The sequence below is a fragment of the Aquarana catesbeiana genome, linkage group LG07 (genome assembly GCF_042186555.1).
Source record: "Aquarana catesbeiana isolate 2022-GZ linkage group LG07, ASM4218655v1, whole genome shotgun sequence".
NCBI lineage: Eukaryota > Metazoa > Chordata > Amphibia > Anura > Ranidae > Aquarana > Aquarana catesbeiana.
Genome location: NC_133330.1, coordinates 253,980,308 through 254,004,123, shown reverse-complemented (window position 1 = coordinate 254,004,123; position 23,816 = coordinate 253,980,308). Strand labels below are relative to the sequence as shown.

Below are 23,816 nucleotides of genomic sequence, written 5' to 3'. Positions count from 1 at the left end.
GAGCATCTAAACCCTTGTGCAGACACTCCTTGGTGCCTTTTGTAGAATTGGAGCCTGTTCAATATCCTTAGGCTTTTCCATTTAAAGCCCAACTCCATAAAAATAAAAAAAAAATCACCCTTGCAATAACCACCTTCCCCCCACCACACTGCAAGGGTTATTTGCTTTGTTACATCTAGCAGACCTCAGAACTGGCTATGTCGCTTACTCCAGCCGCCTCCAGCATTCTCCTCCACTGCCTGAAGCACCATTCTGTGGGCGGAGCCTCAGTCACTAACCCTGTATCGGGTACCGCCTGGAGGCTGTAGTGTGCCTAGATTTGGTCTCCGCTTACAGGGGAGCTGCAGGGAACTGACCGCAGGGCTGGAAGGACCCTGCTGGTGCAAAGGATAAAGTGATTTCTCCCTAATGCCCCTCGACCAGGGGTCGGGAACCTTTTTGGCTGAGAGAGCCATGAACGCCACATATTTTAAAATGTAATTCCGTGAGAGCCATACAATATGTTTAAAACTAAATTCAAGTAAATGTATGCATTTTATGTAAGACCAACACTTTTAAAGTACAATAAGTCTCTGAATTATTTTTTTTAACAATCAGATGTTCTTTATTAAGGGATAAATCACAGAACAAACAAATACGGCAAAGTTGCCAAACATGACATGACCTCTGAATTCTTTTTAATAACGTTGATATGCAGTTGCTAACGGTAGTATGCCTGTAAAGGGACGCATATTTCCCGTGTTTAGAACAGTCTGACAGCAAAATGACATTTCTAAAGGGAAAAAAGTCATGTAGAACTACTATCGCTAGCGCCGGCTATAATGAATTATCGGTCCGGCAATACACATAAAAGTTCATTAATTAAAACGGCATGGAATTTCCCCACAGGGGAACCCTGAACCAAACTTAAAAAAAAAATGCGTGGGGGTCCCCCTAAATTCCATACCAGGCCCTTCAGACCTGGTATGGATTTTAAGGGGAACCCCGCGCCAAAATTTTTTAAAAAAATGGCGTGGGGTCCCCCCAAAAATCCATACTAGACCCCTATCCGAGCACGCAGCCTGGCAGGCCGCAGGAAAAGAGGGGGGGAAGAGAGAGCGCCCCCCCTCCTGAACCATACCAGGTCACATGCCCTCAACATTGGGAGGGTGCTTTGGGGTAGCCCCCCAAAGCGCCTTGTCCCCATGTTGATGGGGAGAAGGGCCTCATTCCCACAACCCTTGCCCGGTGGTTGTGGGGGTCTGCAGCCGGGGGGGCTTATCGGAATCTGGAAGCCCCCTTTAACAAGGGGACCCTCAGATCCCAGCCCCCCCCCCCATTTCACAAAAAAAGTGTCAAAAAGGTTAAACACGAGACGGTTTTTGACAAGTCCTTTATTAATCTCTTCTTCTTCCATCTTCTTTCTTCTGGTCTTCCTTCGGTGTTCTTCTTCTTCCTCCATCTTCTTCTTCTCCATCATCTTCTTCATCTCTTCTCGTCCCGCATCTTCCTCCGGTTTCTTCTCCGCTCCATCCGCACAATCCGCCTCAGTGGTAGTCTTCCACCGTGTGACACTTCGGTTCGGTTCTTCTTCATCTCTTCTCGTCCCGCATCTTCCTCCGGCTTCTTCTCCGCTCCATCCGCACAATCCGCCTCAGTGGTAGTCTTCCACCGTGTGACACTTCGCCCCCCTCTGACAACACGGCCATTTTTAAAACTTTTTTTTTGCATTGATACATGTCCCATGGGGTGGGGCAGGACCCAGGTCCCCAAACGCTTTTTATGACAATACCATGCATATAAGCCTTTAAAATTAGCACTTTTGATTTCTCCCATAGACTTTTAAAGGGTGTTCCGCGGCTTTCGAATTTGCGGTGAACACCCGAACCTAAAGCCCATCCTTACCCGCAACCATGAACATGAGCGGTTGGAAATGAATGGATTGAAATACATGAGAATGTTTTATATTTTTAACGTTAATAATTTTTTTATTAAAGATTTGTCTGCGAGACAGATGCAGCCATCAAAAGAGCCACATCTGGCTCACAAGCCATAGGTTTCCGACCACTGCCCTAGATTAATCTTTTTTTTTTTTTTTTTTCATGGCATTGGGCTTTAAGCATGGCAATGTTATAAGAGATCTGGAAAGGTGAGACCTAGACAAAGGCGTTTTTTATTTATTTTTATTTTTTTGAACAATAGTCTTCCAGGGAATTGTTAGGGAACCTGTCAGGACAAATAACTTTTTGTACCTAGATTTTATTCTTTTTAAAATGATAGTTTACTGGCCATTGTTTTAGACACACTTTTGCAAAAACACTTTTCAAATAATTGTTTCATCTGATTTACTTGTTAAAGAGGAACTGCAGTCTACTCACATAATTTGTAATAAAAACATATTTGCCATTCTGAAGCTTCCCTCCAACCACTTTGCATATTTTATATATACTGTGATTCTGTACTTGGCAAATATGCTGTAGAAATCTCCCTCCACTGAGTCTGGTAGCATCCATTTTAACTGTGTGGGCAGCTGAAGCTGCTGCCTGTTCACTTCCTGGGTTTACAAAGACACACATAGGCACACCTCTAGCTCTGCAGCCTTGCATCTTTCATTGGCCCTCTTATGACTCATCCCCCCTCCCTTCCTGGCAAATTCTCAGGGGAGAGAGAGCTATGCATGATGTCATAAGCCTAGGCTTTTTACCAGACAAACAGGAAGTGGGCCGTATAAGGTATTTACTGGTAAAAAAAAAATGTTTTACTATCCAACATTAAATCAACAAGGGCAGAGGATTTAATAGATGAAAAGTTGATAAAAAAAATGACTGAAGGTCCGCTTTAAAGTGATTGTACAGTGAGGAAAAAAAAGTATTTGATCCCCTGCTGATTTTGTACATTTGCCCACTGACAAATGATCAGTCTATAATTTTAATGGTAGGTTTATTTTAAAGCACAACTCTGGGATTTTCAAAAATCCCCCATTAGTACGCCCCCACACACACAAACAAAACACTAAACCGTTATTACATTTGTGAAATTTCTTATCGTTTAAGAGATATGTCTGATTTAATTTTCAGGAAGTCAGCTCTGTGATTCAAAAAATGCATCATCTTTTCAGGCAGGGAGGATCTCTTAGAACAGTGATTGCATCATATCCTCTTCTCTCTAACTGTAATCGGCCTACATTTCACATGAATCTTTGGGATAGGAGTGAATGTGGGAGGGTACATAGTCTTGTACACGTAAATGTGAACTCGACCACTTCAACATAAATCACACCCTCATTCTGCAGCCAGCAAGCCATACATAACACACGCTATGATAGGTTACAGCCTTATAAATGCAAAGCATTTTAATATAAATGCAAACCAGTGCATCGTGTCAGTGTCCACTAGTGTCAAATGTCAGGGACCACCACCAGTGCCTTATCTGTGCCCATCAGTGCGGTAATATCAGTGCGGTGACACCAGTGCCTTATCGGTGCAGAGTGGGAAGAGTTACCGATACTCAGGATGACAGCGCATCTCAGGCTGATGGCTCCATATGTGAGAATACCGCTCGTGGTACAGCCCCACCTCCCTCCAGCAGAATTGTAATAGACTGTTCCAATGTACAGGGAGGCGAGGCTGTGCCATGAGCAGTGTTCTCACATACAGACCTATCAGCCCGAGATGCACTCTGTCATCCCGATGATCTGTCACTCTCCCCGCACTGGAGAGAAATGGCGGGCGGTGGTGGCGGGGAGGAGGAGGGAGCAGAGAAGGACGCCACCTCTATGGGTGGCACAGACCAGGGGCTGTGAGAGATCCCCTCCGCCCACTACAGCGAGCCAGGTGGAAATAGAGCTCCCTGCTCGCTTTCAAAGGACTACAAGGGGGCGTCAGACCTCTGGCTGAGGTTACTGGAGGGATAGCAGCCAGCGGTCTTACAAACAGGAAATCACCAGGCAATAACGTTTTTTTTTGCAAGTTCAGCAGGCTATTGCAGATGAACTACAGAGCTCAGAAGAACTTGGCTGACATAGTTGGTGAAGGTAGGAGATCAGCAACGAGAACATGGAAAAAAATTTTTGACCAGAGTTTTCCTTTAACAGTGAGACACAGAATAACAAAAAAAATATCCAGAAAAACACATTTCAGAAAAGTTATATAATTTGCATTTTAATGAGTGAAATAAGTATTTGACCCCTTTGCAAAACATGACTTAGTACTTGATGGCAAATCTTTGTTGTTAATCAGAGGTCGGACATTTCTTGTAGTTGGCCACCAGGTTTGCACACATCTCAGGAGGGATTTTGTCCAAGTCATTAAGGTTTCGAAGCTGATGTTTGGTCATTTGAACCTTTAGCTCCCTCCTCTTATTTTCTATGGGATTAAGGTCTGGGGACTGGCTAGGCCACTCCAGGACCTTAATGTGGTTCTTTTTGAGCCACTCCTTTTTTGCCTTGCCTGTGTGTTTTGGGTCATTGTCATGCTGTAATACCCATGCACGACCCATTTTCTTTCTCGAACATCACGGGACACAGAGCCACAGTAATTACTGATGGGTTATATAGGTATCACTGGTGATTGGACACTGGCACACCCTATCAGGAAGTTCAACCCCCTATATAATCCCTCCCCCTTGCAGGGATACCTCAGTTTTTACACCAGTGTCTTAGGTGATGGACGTGTAAAGATGTCCTGTGCTGAGCTCCAAAGGGAATATCCTAAGATCCTATACTGGGGCAAGCCAGGCGAACCGGATCCATTCAAAGTGTCTTTTCATGGCCGAATTGAATGGTACCCGGGCCTCGTGTCCGAAGAAACAAGGTTTTACCCGTAATGCTTCTCTTTTTAGAGAGCTGGACCCCGCAGATCAGAAAATGGCTTTAAACTTCCTAATTTCTGGCGAGGTGCTTTACGGTCCCAGAACTGTTGGATCCCCCTACTGATGGGGGCCCCAGTCTCTGACGTTTTTTTCAAACGGAGCCCACCGTGAGAGGTGAAGATTGGGTCTGTGTAAACAGCACCCTGCAGCTGGATAAGGTAAGAGGAGATTCCACAGAATTTTTGTGTTCTAGTGGCTTTTCTCCTTTACGGTAAATGCATGCTATGCCTATTGTGACCACCGGGGGCTGCCAAGAGCACAAACCTACACATGCTGACTGACTGTCTCAGGTGTTCAGTGCTGATTATGTCCCAGCATCTCAAAGCAGGCTGCAAGCAGGTAAGGTGGAAAGGGGGATTTCTCATGTTTGAATGTTCCCCCCAGGCTAGAGAGGGGCCACAGGGGTCTAGAAAGTGGTTATACCACCTGGGCTCTGCGGCCTAATGGCCACCATCTCTGAAGATAGCCATTCAGGCAGATCTTGTTATCAGCCTCCCTCCTTCCCCCCCCCCCCCATCCCCAGCCTTTCTCCAGAAGCATGACAGGAGAGTCGGCAGTGCGGGAAGCGCTCGTTTTTTTCAAAACTCGAGGGGGGGGGGGGGCGGTAGAGGAAGGGGCGGGACGTCAGCACAGAGTGTTTAGACTCCCACTCAGGCCAGCTGCAGGCTATTAAAGGCACTCTGTACAGGTGCACTCAGCCTTCTGAGAGACACAGAGCTGACGGTCGCATGTAAGGTGGGACACAGGCATTCTCCTAGGCAGCATTTACTGAAGTAACACCAGACTGAGCATTGGGTAGCAAGGCTTTTAGCCAGACTACATCGCTCAGCGGGCAGTGTTCATTTGTATACCTCACACCTTGTTGCTTTGCACTATGGGTAGAAGAGGTTCAAGCACCCCAGGAACCAGAGACACTAGGGGATCTCGTTCAGGTTCTGAGGGCCCCCTGTCGGCAGCATCCTCCCCCCCCTAAAGATGGGCCAGGGACGGCTAGCCAGGGAGAGCCATCGGGGTCAGGGGCTACACCTGCTTCTGGCACTTCAGCCCCTGTATATATTACACAAGAGGTTTTTTCCTCAACCATTAATGGTCTAGAGGAAAGATTAATGGCCGTGATTACGTCTTCACTCAGTGGAAGAAAACGCACTAGGCTTTCCTCTGTTCCCCAAGACCCTCAGACAGAGGAGCTCTGGGATAAAGGAGATGAATCCCTTTCAGAGGATCGGGATGGGATGGATGATTCCTCTTCGGAGGATTCAGGTGGAGAGGGACCCTCTGTGACTTCCCAAGAGGAGAAAGTCTTAGTGCAGATCCTCACTGGATTGGTCCGCTCCACATTTAAGTTGCCCATACCTGAAACTGCTAAAGAATCCTCTTCTGCTTTGGGGTCACTGAAACCTTTCCAAGCAGCACATGCTTTTGCTGTTCATACTTTACTTGAAAAGCTTATTTATTCTGAGTGGCATCACCCAGACAAACGTTTTTTTCCGCCGGGAAAGTTTTCAACACTTTATCCGATGGAAGAAAAGTTTATTAAAATGTGGGGAATACCGGCTATTGATGCCGCCATTTCCTCCGTAAATAATAGCCTGACTTGTCCTGTAGACAATGCTCAGATGCTCAGGGATCCTGTAGATAAAAGGATGGAATCCCTATTGAAGGATGTTTTCTCCTTAGCAGGATCAGTGGCCCAACCTGCAGTAGCAGCGATTGGAGTCTGTCAATACTTAAGAGACCATGTTAAGCAGGTCATCAAAGTATTACCTGAACAGCAGGCCCAGGGGTTTGCTAACCTTCCAGCGGCCTTATGCTTTGTGGTTGACGCCATTAGAGATTCTATCGTGCAAACCTCCCGTCTTTCACTGGGGTTGGTGCATATACGTAGAATCCTATGGTTGAAAAATTGGTCAGCCGAAGCACCATGTAAGAAGCTACTGGCTGGGTTTCCATTTCGTGGTGCAAGGTTGTTTGGAGAGGACTTGGATAACTATATCAAGAGAATCTCTTGTGGGAAAAGCACTCTTACCTGTCAAGAAGAAGAGTAAGCGTCCCTCTTTCAAACGGACTCTTTCCCCAGCGCCGGGCGCTTCAGCCTCCAGGCAGTCTCGACGGCCGCCTCCATCGGGGTCCAGAGACAAGAGTCAACCCCAGGGACAAAAGAAGTCCTGGGGAAAGAAGCCTACTAGGCAAAACACTAAGACCTCTGCATGAGGGGGCGCCCCCGCTCACTCAAGTGGGGGGAAGACTGCGACAGTTCTCAGAGCTCTGGCACGAGGACTTCCAGGACAGATGGGTAGTCTCCACGGTAACCTTAGGGTACAAGCTGGAGTTTCAGGAATTCCCTTCTCCTCGGTTCCTCAGATCAAATGTTCCCAGAGACCCAGAGAAGAAACAGTCGCTCCTTCTAGCGTTAGAGCGACTTTTGTCGCAGGAGGTCATTATGATAGTTCCCGCAAAGGACCAGGGATTGGGCTTCTATTCCAACCTTTTTACGGTCCAAAAGCCAAATGGGGATGTCAGGCCCATTTTGGACTTGAGGGATCTGAACCGATTCCTAAGGATTCAATCCTTCCGCATGGAATCAATTCGAACAGTAGTTCCCACCCTGCAGGGAGGAGAATTTCTGGCATCAATAGACATCAGAGATGCATATCTGCATGTGCCCATTTTTCCTGCTCATCAGAAGTTTCTGCGCTTCGAGGTAGGAGGGCGCCATTTCCAGTTTGTGGCTCTGCCTTTTGAGATAGCCACTGCACCTCGAGTGTTCACAAAGATCTTGGCTCCTCCTCTGGCCAGATTAAGGGCTCAGGGTATAGCTGTCATAGCATACCTAGACGACCTGCTCTTGATAGACCGGTCGGTAGCCTCTTTGAATGGAAACTTGAGGACCACGGTCAGGTATCTAGAACACCTGGGTTGGATCCTCAACTTAGAAAAGTCTTTCCTAAAACCAGTAAGAAGACTGGAGTATTTAGGTCTGATTATAGATACAAGCCAGGAGAAAATATTTCTACCCCAGGCAAAGATCACTGCTTTGAGAGAGCTGATTCTGACAGTAAGGACCAAGAAGGGTCCCTCAGTCCGCCTTTGTATGAGGCTACTAGGGAAGATGGTGTCTTCATTCGAAGCAGTTCCCTATGCTCAGTTTCACTCAAGAATGCTGCAACACAGTATTCTGTCGACCTGGAACAAGAAGGTTCAGGCATTAGACTTTCCGATGCACCTGTCGCATGCGGTGCGTCAGAGCCTCAATTGGTGGCTCATACCCGAAAACCTGCAGAAGGGGAAATCCTTTCTACCGGTTACCTGGACGGTGGTAACAACAGATGCCAGTCTGTCAGGTTGGGGAGCAGTTCTGGAACAGGCTGCGGTCCAAGGGGTATGGTCCAAGACAGAGAGGACCTTACCCATCAACATTCTTGAGATCCGGGTGATACATCTAGCTCTAAAAGCCTGGACTATCAGGCTACAGGGTTGTCCGGTCAGGATCCAGTCTGACAATGCCACAGCAGTGGCTTATGTCAATCATCAGGGAGGCACCCGGAGCCGAGCTGCTCAAAAAGAGGTGAACCAGATCTTAGTCTGGGCAGAGATGCATGTGCCATGCATATCAGCAGTTTTCATCCCGGGAATAGAGAATTGGCAGGCGGACTATCTAAGTCGCCAGCAGTTACTTCCAGGGGAATGGTCTCTGCATCCCGACGTCTTTTGGGCCATATGCCAAAGATGGGGGGTTCCAGATGTAGATCTCTTTGCATCCCGATTCAACAAAAAGATAGACAGATTTGTGGCAAGGACAAAAGATCCTCTTGCATGCGGGACGGATGCGTTGGTGATTCCGTGGCATCGGTTCTCACTGATTTACGCATTCCCGCCTATTCTGCTACTACCACGACTCCTTCGCAGGATCAGGCAGGAAAGGAAGTCGGTACTTCTGGTGGCCCCCGCTTGGCCCAGAAGGACTTGGTATGCAGAAATAGTAAGGATGACGGTGGGTTCCCCGTGGACCCTACCGGTACGCCCAGACCTGTTATCTCAGGGTCCAGTGTTCCATCCTGCCTTACAAACGCTAAATTTGACGGTTTGGCTATTGAGACCCACGTTCTGAAGAGTCGTGGGCTCTCAGGTCCTGTCATATCTACCTTGATTAATGCAAGGAAGCCAGCTTCCAGGATGATTTATCATAGAGTCTGGAAGGCTTATATAACCTGGTGTGAATCCAGAGGTTGGCATCCCAGGAAATATGTCATAGGTAGAATCCTTGATTTTCTACAGATGGGATTAGAGATGAAGCTGGCCTTGAGTACCATCAAGGGCCAGGTTTCTGCTTTATCAGTATTATTTCAGCGGCCACTTGCTTCGCATTCTTTGGTCCGAAACTTTATGCAGGGGGTGATGCGTCTTAATCCTCCGGTTAAAGCGCCCCTAAACCCCTGGGACTTGAATTTGGTCCTGGCTGTGTTACAGAAACAGCCTTTTGAACCAATAAGTCAGATTCCTTTGGTCTTGTTGACAAGGAAATTAATTTTTCTGGTGGCCATCTCTTCTGCTAGAAGAGTATCAGAATTAGCAGCTCTTTCCTGTAAGGAACCTTATTTGATTATACACAAGGATAGAGTGGTACTACTCCCTCATCCTAGTTTTTTACCGAAGGTGGTTTCTGATTTTCATTTAAACCAAGACATTGTTCTACCTTCCTTTTTTCCAGATCCCTGTTCTCCGGAAGAGAGATCTCTACATTCGTTGGATGTAGTAAGAGCAGTTAAGGCCTATCTAGGGGCAACTACTCAGATCCGCAAGACGGATGTTTTGTTTGTGCTGCCAGAGGGCCCCAATAGAGGACAGGCAGCGTCAAAAGCAACCATTTCTAAATGGATTCGACAGTTGATCATTCAAGCTTACGGTTTGAAACAGAAGATTCCTCCGTTTCAGATCAGGGCACATTCCACAAGGGCTATTGGTGCTTCTTGGGCAGTGCATCACCGGGCCTCTATGGCTCAAATCTGCAAGGCCGCAACCTGGTCTTCAGTTCATACATTCACCAGATTCTATCAGGTGGATGTGAGAAGGCATGAGGATATCGCCTTTGGGCGTAGTGTGCTGCAGGCAGCGGTACAGGGTCCTCAGGTCTGATTGCACCCTACTTGGTCGTGGTTCCCCCCCCCTCAGGTAGCATTGCTCTGGGACATCCCATCAGTAATTACTGTGGCTCTGTGTCCCGTGATGTTCGAGAAAGAAAATAGGATTTTTTAAAACAGCTTACCTGTAAAATCCTTTTCTTTCGAAGGACATCACGGGACACAGAGGTCCCGCCCCTCTTCTAATACACTATATTGCTTGGCTACAAAACTGAGGTATCCCTGCAAGGGGGAGGGATTATATAGGGGGTTGAACTTCCTGATAGGGTGTGCCAGTGTCCAATCACCAGTGATACCTATATAACCCATCAGTAATTACTGTGGCTCTGTGTCCCGTGATGTCCTTCGAAAGAAAAGGATTTTACAGGTAAGCTGTTTTAAAAAATCCTATTTTCAATGCCCTGGCTGAAGGAAGGAGGTTCTCACCCAAGATTTGACGGTACATTGCCCCGTCCGTCGTCCCTTTGATGCGGTGAAGTTGTCCTGTCCCCTTAGCAGAAACCCCCCCCTCCCCCCCAAGCATAAGGTTTCCATCTCCATGTGGTGAGATGGTGTTCTTGAGGTCATAGGCAGCATTCCTCCTCCTCCTCCAAACAGGGTGAGTTGAGTTGATGCCAAAGAGCTCGATTTTGGTCTCATCTGACCACAACACTTTCACACAGTTCTCTGAATCATTCAGATGTTCATTGGCAAACTTCAGATGGGACTCTACATGTGCTTTCTTGAGCAGGGGGACCTTGCGGGCACTGCAGGCTTTCAGTCCTTCACAGCGTAGTGTGTTACTGATTGTTTCTTGGTGACTATGTTCTCAGCTGCCTTGAGATCATTGTCAAGATTCTCCTGTGTAGTTCTAAGCTGATTCCTCACCGTTCTCATAATCATTGAGACTCTATGAGGTGAGATCTTGCACGGAGCCACAGATCGAAGGAGATTGACAGTTATTGTGTTTTTCTTCCATTTGTGAATAATCCCACCAACTGTTGTCACCCTCTCACTAGAGCTGCACGATTCTGGCCAAAATGAGAATCACAATTTTTTTGCTTAGAATAAAAAGATCACGATTCTCACGACATAAAATCTTTCACATTATACAAAAAAATTGGGCTAACTTTTTACTGTTTTTTTTTTTTGTTTTTTTTTTTTATTTATTAAAGTAATTTTTTCTAAAAAAAAATTGTATTTGAAAGACCGCTGCACAAATACAGTGTGACATAAAATATTGCAACAACCACCATTTTATTCTCTAGGGTCTCTACTAAAATATATAAATATATATACCCTGTTTCCCCGAAAATAAGACCTAGCGTGATTGTCAGTGATGGCTGCAATATAAGCCCTACCCCCCAAATAAGCCCTACCCTGTTTCCCCAAAAATAAGCCCTACCCTGAAAATAAGACCTACAAGCCCCTTAACTAGGGCTTATTTGGGGGGTAGGGCTTATATTGCAGCCATCACCGACAATCACGCTAGGTCTTATTTTATATATATATATATATATATATATATATATATATATATATATATATATATATATATTATAATTTTGGGGGTTCTAAGTAATTTTCTAGCAAAAAATAACTTGAAACAAATGTCAGAAAAAGGTTTAGTGTTTAAGTGGTTAAACTTTCTTAATTTACACACAAAGTCTATTCCATTGACAAATTGTTACAATGTTTAGACTTCGTTCAACTGCTAAAGAATGTTCTGATTCTTGGCAGACTGCCCGGATTTTTTCTTCCTTTGGCTGTGGCTTCAGAAGAGCAGAGAGAATTCTTTGCATAGACAGAATCGTGAAACACTTTTATCAAGATCGCAATGGGGAAAGAATCGCGATAACTATTCTTTACGAAGCTGCAGCTGCTTGGCAATGGTCTTGTAGCCCATTCCAACCTTGTGAAGGTCTACAATCTTGTCCCTGACATCCTTGGACAGCTCTTTGGTCTTGGCGATGGTGGAGAGATTGGAATCTGATTGCTTCTGTGGACAGGTGTCTTTTATACAGGTAACAAGCAGAGAGACCTCCCTTTTTAAGAGAGAGCTCCTAATCTCAGCTCATTACCTGTATAGAAGACACCTGGGAACCAGAAATCTTGCTGATAAGGGATCAAATACTTATATTCTCATTAAAATGCAAATCAATTTATAACTTTTTCGAAATACGTGTTTTTTTCTGGGTATTTTTTTTGTTCTGTCTCACTGTTAAAATTATAGACTGATCGTTTTTTTCAGTGGGCAAGCATACAAAATCAGCAGGGGATCAAATACTTTTTTCCCTCACTGTAAACCCCATTCATGAAATCTGACCTGGGCACATATATCTGTAGTGTTTACTTATCTCTCTCCAAACCTCTAAGTCCCATGTCTTTCTGCTGCTTCGTTCCTCTGTTATCAGCATAACTTCTGACAAGTTCTCCCGGCACAGGAGATAACAGCAGCTGGAAATTTGTGTCGGGGAGGGAACTTGAAGATAAATTAGCAGAGAGCTGGTCTATTCAGACTGCAGCTCTGCAAGTTTCTTTGTTCCTCTGCCTATGTGGGGGACGGGTGCCTTCCTTCCAATCAGCTCAGACATAGTGTATGCCCAGACTCGACTCCCACTGCTGAAACGGCAAGAAAGATTTCTAAAAAGATGTGCGCTTTCTAAAGAAAATAGAAAGCTGAAGACAGCACATATATATGTAAAACTTATGTAGGGAGATTTGTTTCACCTCTCTGTATCATCTGAGGCTATTCACATCACTGGGTATAGGAGAGGGTTTACATCCACTTTAAAGGATTGTAGCATAAATGCCCATCCTCCCTCCCCTGCCTATTCTATATATAAATGCATTTTAATGTTTTCTCATATGTTAGACCACTTCCAAAACGGCTCAGGTCCAGTTTCACTCTGCAGCTGTTGGATAAATGAAATGGGAGTCCGAGAAAAGCACCCCTTGTGTCGTTTACTCGACACTTTCCACACTCTCTTGCAGATCCTAGGAGCAGCTCCTTGCTGTGTCAGTTCCTGAGTAAGAAGGGAGAAAACCGCACAGATGCCAGATCTCATAGCCTGGTAAATTGGGTTTTATAAATTACAGAATAAAACTTGGAAAAGCTTGTCCCTGTGCAGCTTGAATACCAGTTTTTCACAGTTGTATGAGCAGGTTAAAGACCTTAGTTGCCTGAGCATCTAAAGAATTTATGGGATGAGGGTGTATGTTGCATGCGCAAACGTTTGCTTTGACACTTTTAAAGCTTTACACAAAGCAGTTGTCCAGTTGTGTTTCAGATGCTCGTAAAGAAGGAAAAGTTTGTTTTTTGTTTTTTATTTTTGTTTTTTTTGTTTTTTTTTTGCCTTTTTTTCTTCGTATGTTATTGTTTAATCATACTGTAGCCTTATAATTTACCCATCACTTTTTGTTGGTAACAAATGGGTACATTTACACTTAATATAACGTGTGCAATAAAATAATGTGGTTGTAACATTTTTATTTTTTATTTGTTCCTTCTGTAAGCATTTATAAAAAAAAAAAAAAATGTTGTCCCGTTTCTGCATTTTAAATATAAAACATTACAAATATGACAAGCAGACAAATGCAACAGTTTCAGCTGCCACATATATTTAGTGGCTGCTTGCCCCCCTGCATGCAGTATATAAGCATTTTTCAAATGTTTTAGGGATTGAAGATGCTTTTTGTTGCTTTTATTGGGCATTTTACAAGTGAGTGCATTGCTTGTGTCCCCTAGACTATCATAAAACTTTTCTAGAATATTTAGAGATTATAAAAAACCACAAGCAAAATGTCCCAGTTGAAAGTAATACAATTAGTTATGTCCAGGCTGTTTAAACAGCTACTTAGTATTTTGAAACCGTGTGAACAGGTCCTGATAATCATTTAACCTAGTAAGTTACTTTATTTTAAGGAGTTACAGTATGTTTTAGCTTTAATATGTATTATGCAAAAACATATAATTAGGTGAGTTAATTGACCTGCTAGGCTATTTTGACAAACTCCTCACCTGGGCACCCTCTTTGGGGCTTGCAATTGTACATAAAGAGTGCTATATATGTTTTATTAATACTAACAGAAAGAGGAAGTGGTGGATCCGCATTGATACACTTTCAAAGTTTGTGTTAGGTTGTAGTTATTAAGATTTTTTCACATTTTTATCATTTTTAATGCTTTTTTAAAGAGGATACAAAGGATTTGCATAATATAGATATAAGAAGCACAGTGCACTTGTATCATCAGGAGTTGTAATATATACACAATAATAGGTACACATTTACTTTTTTATTTTATTTTATCTTTATTTTTTTACTAGTGCAAAGAGGAAGTGGATCTGCACCCACATACCTTTTATGCATAATGTTTTTCCCAATATATGCATATTTCTTTAGATGGCTACTTAATGTGGTTTGATTGTGATTGTGCTGTATTTTCTGCCTTTTTTGTTTACTTTGACAAAGCTTTTCAAGTGACCTCAGTTTTCTTGCTGTAGAAGTTTTGACGCTAATGTAATACATTTGTATTGTATTTAAAAATGAGAGTAATTTTTTTTTTCACGCATGCTTTAAAAGGCAGATCATCTACTGGAATTACCAATGCTCCCTTTTAATAATGTGAATCTCTATTCTGGCACTGTAAAAAGGATGTGATAGTGGATTTGAGGCACTGGACTCTGAACGTCTGTCAATCGGTCAGAGAGCATTGGATGAGCTTGATGACCTAACCTTGGCAACTCTACCACAATGCAGGGCTCCTCCAAAACAAGACAGTGGCCTCCACTGAGAAATTCAAGTAAAATTTACAAAAAATGTGCTGATTGGTGATCTTAAGACACTATAGTTGTTTACGGAAGACAAAGGACAGCCAAAGCATTTTGAGGTCCAAACAATCCCTCTTCATTAGGGCTTAAATGGGAAATGAAAAGGCTTTCTATAGGACTCTATGCCTGAAAATGGTCCTGAGCTGTTGTCTGTGTCAAAACAGGGGCACCATTAGTCACATGTGCTTTAAGCCAGCCATAGATGGAGCGATTTTTCTTTGGTTGCAGGAAAGAAAATCACTTGATTCCCCCAATCGACACAGTCCTTGTTGATGGGGGAAATCTCTCCCACAGAGTAGAGGGAGCCGTCCCTGTCAGGAGAACACAGATTACTGCTAGCAGCTATAATAGCTGCTAGCAATAATCACATGTAAAATCTGACAGGCTGGTTGTACCCAAGTTAATTGATCTATCAACTTTGGTACGTTCAGCCTGCCCATACATAGTTCGAATCTTGGCCAGTCCCCACTGAACTGGCTGAGATTCGAACAGTCTGTGGCCAGCTTTAGAAACCTGTTCAAATTGTGCTTGTATGAGTTTCTCAAGGACAATTCCATTGTGACTACTGATGCTCCTTTTTGATATAGAACACCTCCCAGGACCCTTTACAGATAGAATCCCCCTCCTATATGCGTTGGCTGTCTTTTGTCATCTTATCTCCATTTTATCAGCAAAATTTGACTGTAAAATTTTAAAGATGAACAGCTAACCCTTTTTATGTCTGTTTCCCTGACGTCAGTTTAAGCACAGTGGACGTGTATCCCCAAGCGCACACTGTTTGACTTCAGGGACACACACCTGCACCCACACGGATGTCAAATCGGGAGCAGTGGCTGTGTCCGAGTAGCAGCTTGACATCAGAGGGACTGCCGGCACAGCAATGCACGGATCACCTGTGCATTCCCCGTGTGGGGGTAAATGCTCACCCTTACGGGCATACGCTTTTGTATGCCTCAGGGGAATAAGGCCTTAGCTGTTCAGCAATTGATGCGTTGAAAATTGTAGCAGGGATGTTTATGCTTTTATGTGACAACACTGAAGAAATTACACTTTGCTACAATGTAAAGTAGTGAGTGTACAGCTTGTATAACAGTGTAAATTTTCTGTCCCCTCAAAATAACTCAACACTGCCATTAATGTCTAAACCACTGGCAACTAAAGTGAGTACACCCCTAAGTGAAAATGTCCAGATTGGGCCCAACGTGTCAATATTTTGTGTGGCCACCATTATTTTCCAGCACTGCCTTAACCCTCTTGGGTATGGAGTTCACAAAGCTTCACAGGTTGCCACTGGAGTCCTCTTCCACTCCTCCATGATGACATCACGGAGCTGGTGGATGTTAGAGACCTTGCGCTCCTCCACCTTCCATTTGAGGATGCCCCACAGATGCTCAATAGGGTTTAGGTCTGGGAACATGCTTGGCCAGTCCATCACCTTTACCCTCAGCTTCTTTAGCAAGGCAGTGGTCGTCTTGGAGGTGTGTTTGGGGTCGTTATGTTGGAATACTGCCCTGCGGCCCATTTTCCGAAGGGAGGGGGGTCATGCTCTTCTTCAGTATGTCACAGTACATGGTTCCATCAATTTACTGAAGCTCCTCAGTGCCGGCAGCAATAATGCAGCCCCAGACCATGACACTCCCACCACCATGCTTGACTGTAGGCAAGACACTTGTCTTTGTACTCCTCACCTGGTTGCTGCCACACGAGCTTGACACCATCTGAACCAAATAAGTTTATCTTGGTCTTGTCAGACCACAAGACATGGTTCCCAGTAATCCATGTCCTTAGTCTGCTTGTCTTCAGCAAACTGTTTACGGGCTTTCTTGTGCATCATCTTTAGAATAGGCTTCCTTCTGGGACGACAGCCATGCAGACCAATTTGATGCAGTGTGTGGCGTATGGTCTAAGCACTGACAGGCTGACCACTTCAACCTCTGCAGCAATGCTGGCAGCACTCATACGTCTGTTTCCCAAAGACAACCTCTGGTATGACATCAACTTCTTTGGTCGACCATGGTGAGGCCTGTTCTGAGTGGAACCTGTCCTGTTAAACCACTGTATGGTCTTGGCCACTGTGCTGCAGCTCAGTTTCAGGGTTTTGGCAATCTTCTTATAGCCTAGGCCATCTTTATGTAGAGCAACAATTCTTTTTTTCAGATCCTCAGAGAGTTCTTTGCCATGAGGTGCCATGTTGAAATTCCAGTGACCAGTATGAAAGAGTGAGAGCGATAACACCAAATTTAACACAACTGTTCCCTATTCACACCTGAGACCTTGTAACACTAATGAGTCATATGACACTGGGGAGGGAAAATGGCTAATTGGGCCCAATTTGGACATTTTCACTTAGGGGTGTACTCAATTTTGTTGCCAGCAGTGTGTTGAGTTATTTTAAAGGGACAGCAAATTTAAACCGTTATACAAGCTGTACAATCCCTACTTTACATATGTGTCATTTCTTCAGTGTTGTCGCATGAAAAGATATAATAAAATATTTACAAAAATGTGAGGGGTGTACTTACTTTTGTGAGTTACTGTATGTCTTTGCCAAGCCTTGAGCTGCCCATACATGGAGCGAATTTCTTTCCTGCAACCTTGATTCCTCCACTAACACAAAAGGATTTGACCGGGGAATCCCTCCCGTCGAGCCATTGTATTCTCCAGGCGGGGGCGGCTCCCCCTCTTGGAGAAGACGGTGATTATTGCTAGCCGCTAGCAATAATCACATGCAAAATCCGTAAGGCTGGTTGTAACCAAGTTGATCGATCAACTTGGTACATTCAGCCTGCCCATACACGGTTCCAATCTTGGCTGGTCCCTGCTAAACCGGCTGAGATTTGTACCATCTATGGCCAGCCTTAGACGTACTTTTGTTGGTAGGGTCCCCCCCACCCCGATTCTGCCTTTCCCCTCTGTTTCCCCTTCACTCATCTCTTCCTCGCTAAGGCTAATGCTTGCATTTTGATTTCCTGGCTTTTTGTAGGTTGGACAAATCTTACCCTGACTTGCGGTTTATTAAAAGTTAATTCTATGATGACTTTTAAAAGAGAAGTAAAGGGTTTTTTTTTCTGTTTTTTTAATTTTTTTTAGGAATCATGCTTACCTCGGTGGATGCAGCATCGGTCCCCTGGCGCCTGCACTGAGAATTGAGCGCTTGAACGCAGCTGATCACTTGGTGTTTGGAGCTCCCCAAGCAGAGAGCTGTAGACTGTCAGTTGCAGTTCTCTGCCCTGCTCCCTCCTCGCTCGTTGGAGCACTGGGCTGTGAAGGGGGTGGCCGGCTCAGGCTCTCAGCGGCTCGCTGAGAGCCTGAGTTCTGTCCAGGCATGTGGTCGGATCCAGACTTCATTGTCGCGGTGCCTGGACTGACTTCTGTGATGTCAAAATGGGTCACAGGAGTGCAAAACGAACTGCACTCCTGTGATAGAAGTAACAGCCAAACAAGCTTTGGCTGGACTCCTTTAATTTTTCAAAGAGCAGTGTACATTTACCTTTTTACGCCTCTCATCCTGTATATTGTTGGTGAATGACTGACTTAAGTGGATTTTCACATTGTTTGTATTTATGGTCATTGATTTTTTTTTTGCTCTTATTTTTACTTTTAGGTGTCTCAGCACTCGCCCAGGTGAGACTGGAATGGATGTAACGAGCCGTTGCACCCTAGGAGACCCCAACAAACTGCCGGAGGGGGTCCCACAACCAGCTCGAATGCCTTATGTCTCGGATAAGCATCCACGGCAGACCTTGGAGGTCATTAACCTTCTACGAAAACACAGAGAACTCTGCGATGTAGTGCTTGTTGTTGGTGCCAAGAAGATCTATGCCCATCGGGTCATTCTCTCTGCTTGTAGCCCTTATTTCAGGGCTATGTTTACTGGAGAATTGGCTGAAAGTCGTCAGACTGAGGTAGTAATCCGGGACATTGATGAGCGAGCCATGGAATTGCTTATTGACTTCTCATACACATCCCAAATCACAGTGGAAGAGGGCAATGTACAAACCCTTCTACCAGCTGCATGCCTTCTTCAACTTGCAGAAATCCAGGAAGCCTGCTGTGAATTCCTGAAGCGACAGCTTGATCCCTCCAACTGTCTAGGTATCCGAGCCTTTGCTGACACTCACTCCTGCAGAGAGTTGCTGAGAATTGCAGACAAATTTACCCAGCACAACTTCCAGGAGGTAAGGGGATGGAAAATTGTATAAGGCACAAAGTCAGTGCTTTACATGGGATAAAGTTTCCCAGCAGTTGTTTGTTTGATGTGCTTGTTAAATGACAAAAGGACACGGTGATGACAACCAAAGGATATACCACCTTTACACACACAAATGTCATGCTATTCTGAAACCCCACAATACAATCCTTCCTGGTCTTGGGCTGTACATGTAAAGCAAACCTTTAGTTTTCTAAAACTTGGCAAACTGGCAGTTAATGCAGGTCCCTGTGTGTCTTTCAATATCTTAATGAGAGTTTGTAAATCCATGGTTTTCTATTTCTATTTTTTTTGCAAATCGTGTGCTCTTTTGTTCAATAAACATTGCTTTTGTTTGCATAAGACAGTCAAGTTAGTTCTCCAGTGGTAACATAACTCTTTAGAGAAGCTGCTGTAACCTTTTCTTTATTAGAACCAACCGGAGCATAATGTGACGCAAAGAAAATTATCCATTTGCATACACCAAGCAAGGTTTTCAATGAGCAGCAACTAGCAGAAGTGCTTTACAGAAACTGTTAGCATTTTACATAACCACCAAGTGCAGTGAGCTTTTTTTTTTAACCTTGCAAGTGTTTTTTGTTTAAGCATCTCACTGTGGATTTGCCTGTAATAAGCAATTTAAAAATAGAAATGTACATGACAGCCATTCAGAATTAGTTTTGCTATAGACTGCATTCAAGGGGATTCTTGATTGGTTGGTTTCAAAGACTTACTGCACTTTATCTGCTATGTACACCTCATTAAGTTTGCATGCTTGCCATTTCAGTTCAACAGTTTAAAGTAGAGTTCCAGCATAAACCTATTTAGTCATAAAAATGTCCCCTCCTCCCTCCTAACACCTATGCTGCTAACTTGTGTAAAAAAAAATGCATATACCTACCTATTTTCAGCCCGCTCTGGTCTGGTCATGTGATCTCCTGTGTCAGCCAGTGGTGGCTGCAAGGGAGAGGAGAGAGCGATCAACAAGGACTACTAAAGCCTGGAGCAGTGACATCACCCATAGAGTCCTATGGCACATCCATTGTCTGCATTCCCTCCTCTCCCCTGCAGTTGCTGGCTGACACAGGAGAGCTGGATCACACAGGAGAGCTGGATCATGGAACGGGACCGGAGTGGGCTTAAAATAGGTAAGTATATATGTGTCTTGTTACACAGATTAGCCAGCATAGGTATTAGAAAGGAGTGGACATTTTAAGACAAGATAAGTTTGTTATTAAACCCAGTATTAAACCCAAAAATAAAATTGTATTATTGCAGTTTACCAATTCGTAGATGTGGTTTCTGCATTCTTTTTTTTTTTTTTTTTTCCCCTTTATCTGGTCATCTGGCTAGTAAATCCTGTTATCATTCAACCTCTTTAAGCAGACCAACCTGTCCAGACAAAATTAGCAGTTAGAGTATTGAGACAAACCATTTACCACTGACGGGATCTTGCAATCATGAACTTTTATATATTTATTTTTTAAAACCTTTATCTTAAATTGCTGGCTCAACTTTGTTATTCAAGTCTATCTATATCTGCAAGTCTAATGCCCTGTACACATGGTAGGATTTTCCAATGGAAAAGGTGCGATCGGATTGTGTTGTCGGAAATTCCGACCGTGTGTGGGCTCCATCGGACTTTTTCCGTCGGAATTTCCGACACACAAAGTTTGAGGGCAGGATATAAAATTTTCCGACAACAAAATCCGATCGTTTAAATTCTGATCGTGTGTACACAAATCCGACGCACAAAGTGCCACACATGCTCAGAATAAATTAAGAGACAAAAGCTATTGGCTACTGCCCCGTTTACAGTCCCGACGTACGTGTTTTACGTCACCGCGTTCAGAACGATCAGATTTTCCAACAACTTTGTGCGACCGTGTGTATGCAAGACAAGTTTGGCCCAAAATCCGTCTGAAAAAATCCGATGCATTTTGTTGTCGGAATGTCCGATCAATGTCCGATCGTGTGTACAGGGCATAACACTTCCCTCCTCGCAGACTGACAATGCTGCTGTCCAAAGGTGTTGTTCCTCCTTCTAGAATGCAGACACCCAAAAACATGAAATGTGTTACTGGCTGAAATAAAGAAAAAAATTCCTAAAATGCTAAAGCTAATGCAGTCACCACATCTAAGGATTGGTAAGCTGTAATACATTACATTTTTTGTTTTTGGGTTTAATATCGCTTTAGGCTGCGATAATATCGCTTTAGGAAGAGGAGGTAAATCTCTCCAATGGGACACAGATGGCATAAGTAAACCTTACAGTTATAACCCTCCCTTGCTCTATCCAAAATGGGGAAAACATTTTTTTATCCTATAGTTTTACTTTAAATCCAAAATATGCTTTTGTCTTTTTCTGCTGATGTTGTGTTTTTTATATATATATATATATATATATATGCTACTTTCAGTGGAGAGCTGGTTATTTGTCATGAGTATGATACTTGCAGGATCCCTCTTATGGGAAGCAGTTAATCTTTTCCCATGGTATACTGTGTCTTCTAATTTGCATACCATTGCCAGAGTCCCAGGTGGGATTTCAGTCAAGCTCTCAGATGGCCTCTGCCATGCTTGTGATATCAGTTTCTGTATCGGAGTGTAGGACCACATGTGTGTGTATATATGTGTGTGAGCGAGCTTGTGCACCCCCCCCCCCCCTCCTCTTTTCCACATCTATTTAGAGATCAAACCAGAATTCTGATAGGCATGCTGGATTCACATGCCATTTCAGGAGTCAGGACTGACTGCAGCCAGCCGAGGTGCAAGCAGTTATGGGAACACTGTGGCTTCTGGTAAATATATTTTGGGGGTATTGTCGGTCAATAAATTTAATTTAGTTGCAGCTTTCTGTGTTCTGTTTTAACTTGCAATAAACCATCATAATCATTTTGCATCCATTATATATTGTTAAATATTTGTCTATTACTGTTGACCATTGGTCAATTTTAAATACCTGGTCAATTCATTATTATGGTGCAGTATGCATGTGGATTGTTGGAATAGTTGTTTAAGGCCCATAACTCTGCTGTCTGTGTGTGGTTTTTATTCCCTTATCGCACGCACCTTAGTTCAGGGCTAGGGTAGGTAGTGCATCTAAAAAAAAATACATATTACGGTGTACTAAATTTCTTGAGCCCTTTATGTTGTTTTTAGGGGAACCCAATGTTATTTGACTGTTTTGGTTAAATTTGTATATTGCAGTGGTTCTATGTGAAGTTCTTGCATACTTTGTGTGCACATGACACCATTCCTTAAGCATGACTACATATTTTTGTGTGATATGCATGTGTACTGCTGACCATTGCAAAATGTTACAGCTTATCTAGCTGAATTCTTACAAACGCTCAATGACAGAAGCGATTTGCTCTTTGGAAGTAAACATTAATGAAGGGATACCTACTCTCATGTGTGTCTCTACATGTTTTGCATATACTTCCCTGAAAAAAAATTTGAAAATGATTTTCAAGGTGTCAGATGATCTTCAGGCTCCCAAATGTCCCCTGCTAATTGGAGCTGGTACATGACAGACAGGGAGGGACAAGAGTTTTCCTTTGGTACTGGTATGTACATTTAGTGTTTTTTTACACACCTTCAAAAGGGCAGATTTGTGGTAAAATTCTTCTCCATCTGCTGTTCGTATCACAGAGGAGGGGGTGGAGACCTACAGTTACACTGTGTGAGAGCTGACTGGAGGAAAGCTCACCCCCCTCCTCACAGCAAACGGGGTTGAAGGAAGAATACAGAGCTGTGTGGTGAATAGACAAGCTCCCTCCCCGTCACAAATATATTTCATGTGTCAGGAAAACTTATTAGAAGTGACTCATGCTGATTACAGAGGAACAAAGCACCAGAGAGAAACGACACTTTGAGCTTTGGGGAGAGAAGTAAACCCTATAGATATATGTGCTTAGTTCAGATTTCATGACCTGAGGTTTGCAACCATTTTAACATCGATAAAGCGTTAGTGAAGTCTCGATCGGAACATAAAAGAAATTTAAGCCATAATGTACTAGTATGCTCTGACAGACTTGCCTACAAACTGAGCCCTCCAGTGATGTGCTACCAGGGCTCTACCAGTCCATGTGCTTACATCTTCACCGGATCTTCCTTCCGGGTTTCGCATCTTTGGCCGCTTGATTGGCTGAGCCGATGTGACATTACTCCTGCGCTTGCGCGGGAAATACATCGCTGCGGCATGCAGACCAGGTGGTAAATGTCTGAGTTGCACATTAGCCCCGCTGACAGGCAGAGGGTATATATATGAAAGAAGAGACCTCTAGGGTCTAAACTGTTTATAAAAAGCCTGCCTGTCTGTAGGTTTGTACATTGCTGACCTTTAACAAAGTGGTGTTTATGGCAAACCATTATATCCATCAATAAATACTTATACATATATTTTAACTTCCACCTATTAGATGTTAAATTGTTAGATAAAAGCATGAATGTTCTTGCTGAATTGCATCCTCTGTGAGGCTTTGAGGGCTGCAGTGACTAGAATGGGGTCAGATTCTGCCAACTCCCACCTGCCACATCTAGGCAAAACAATACACAGGGATGTTGCAAATTTAATATCAAGTCCAGGCATAGCATGCATATTATTCCATATATATGTGTGCTTACTCACAAGAAGGTAGTGAGATGGATAAAGTTAAAAATGTTGTTTGGTTAAAGGTTCTGATTAAGGGAGTAGGTACAGAGGTTCAGCTCTTTGATGTATGAGCCACATGCTCCTAGTATGTTGTCTATATAAGGATCAGGCTACAATCCTGTTTCTAAAAATCTTACATTGTAGGGTGCCTACTACTGCTTGTACATGGGGTGG

At 43.8% G+C, this 23,816-nt stretch overlaps 1 protein-coding gene across 5 annotated transcripts in view; it reads left to right on the top strand.

Moving 5' to 3' along the window:
- KLHL20 (kelch like family member 20) overlaps positions 1 to 23,816 on the top strand; it is a 151,634-nt gene that overhangs the window by 60,345 nt on the left and 67,473 nt on the right. For all 5 annotated transcript variants that reach the window (XM_073593211.1, XM_073593214.1, XM_073593213.1 and 2 more), the window contains one exon: positions 18,401 to 18,974. In XM_073593211.1, the coding sequence (XP_073449312.1) occupies positions 18,401 to 18,974 (574 nt within the window). The remainder of the gene's footprint in view (positions 1 to 18,400; positions 18,975 to 23,816) is intronic.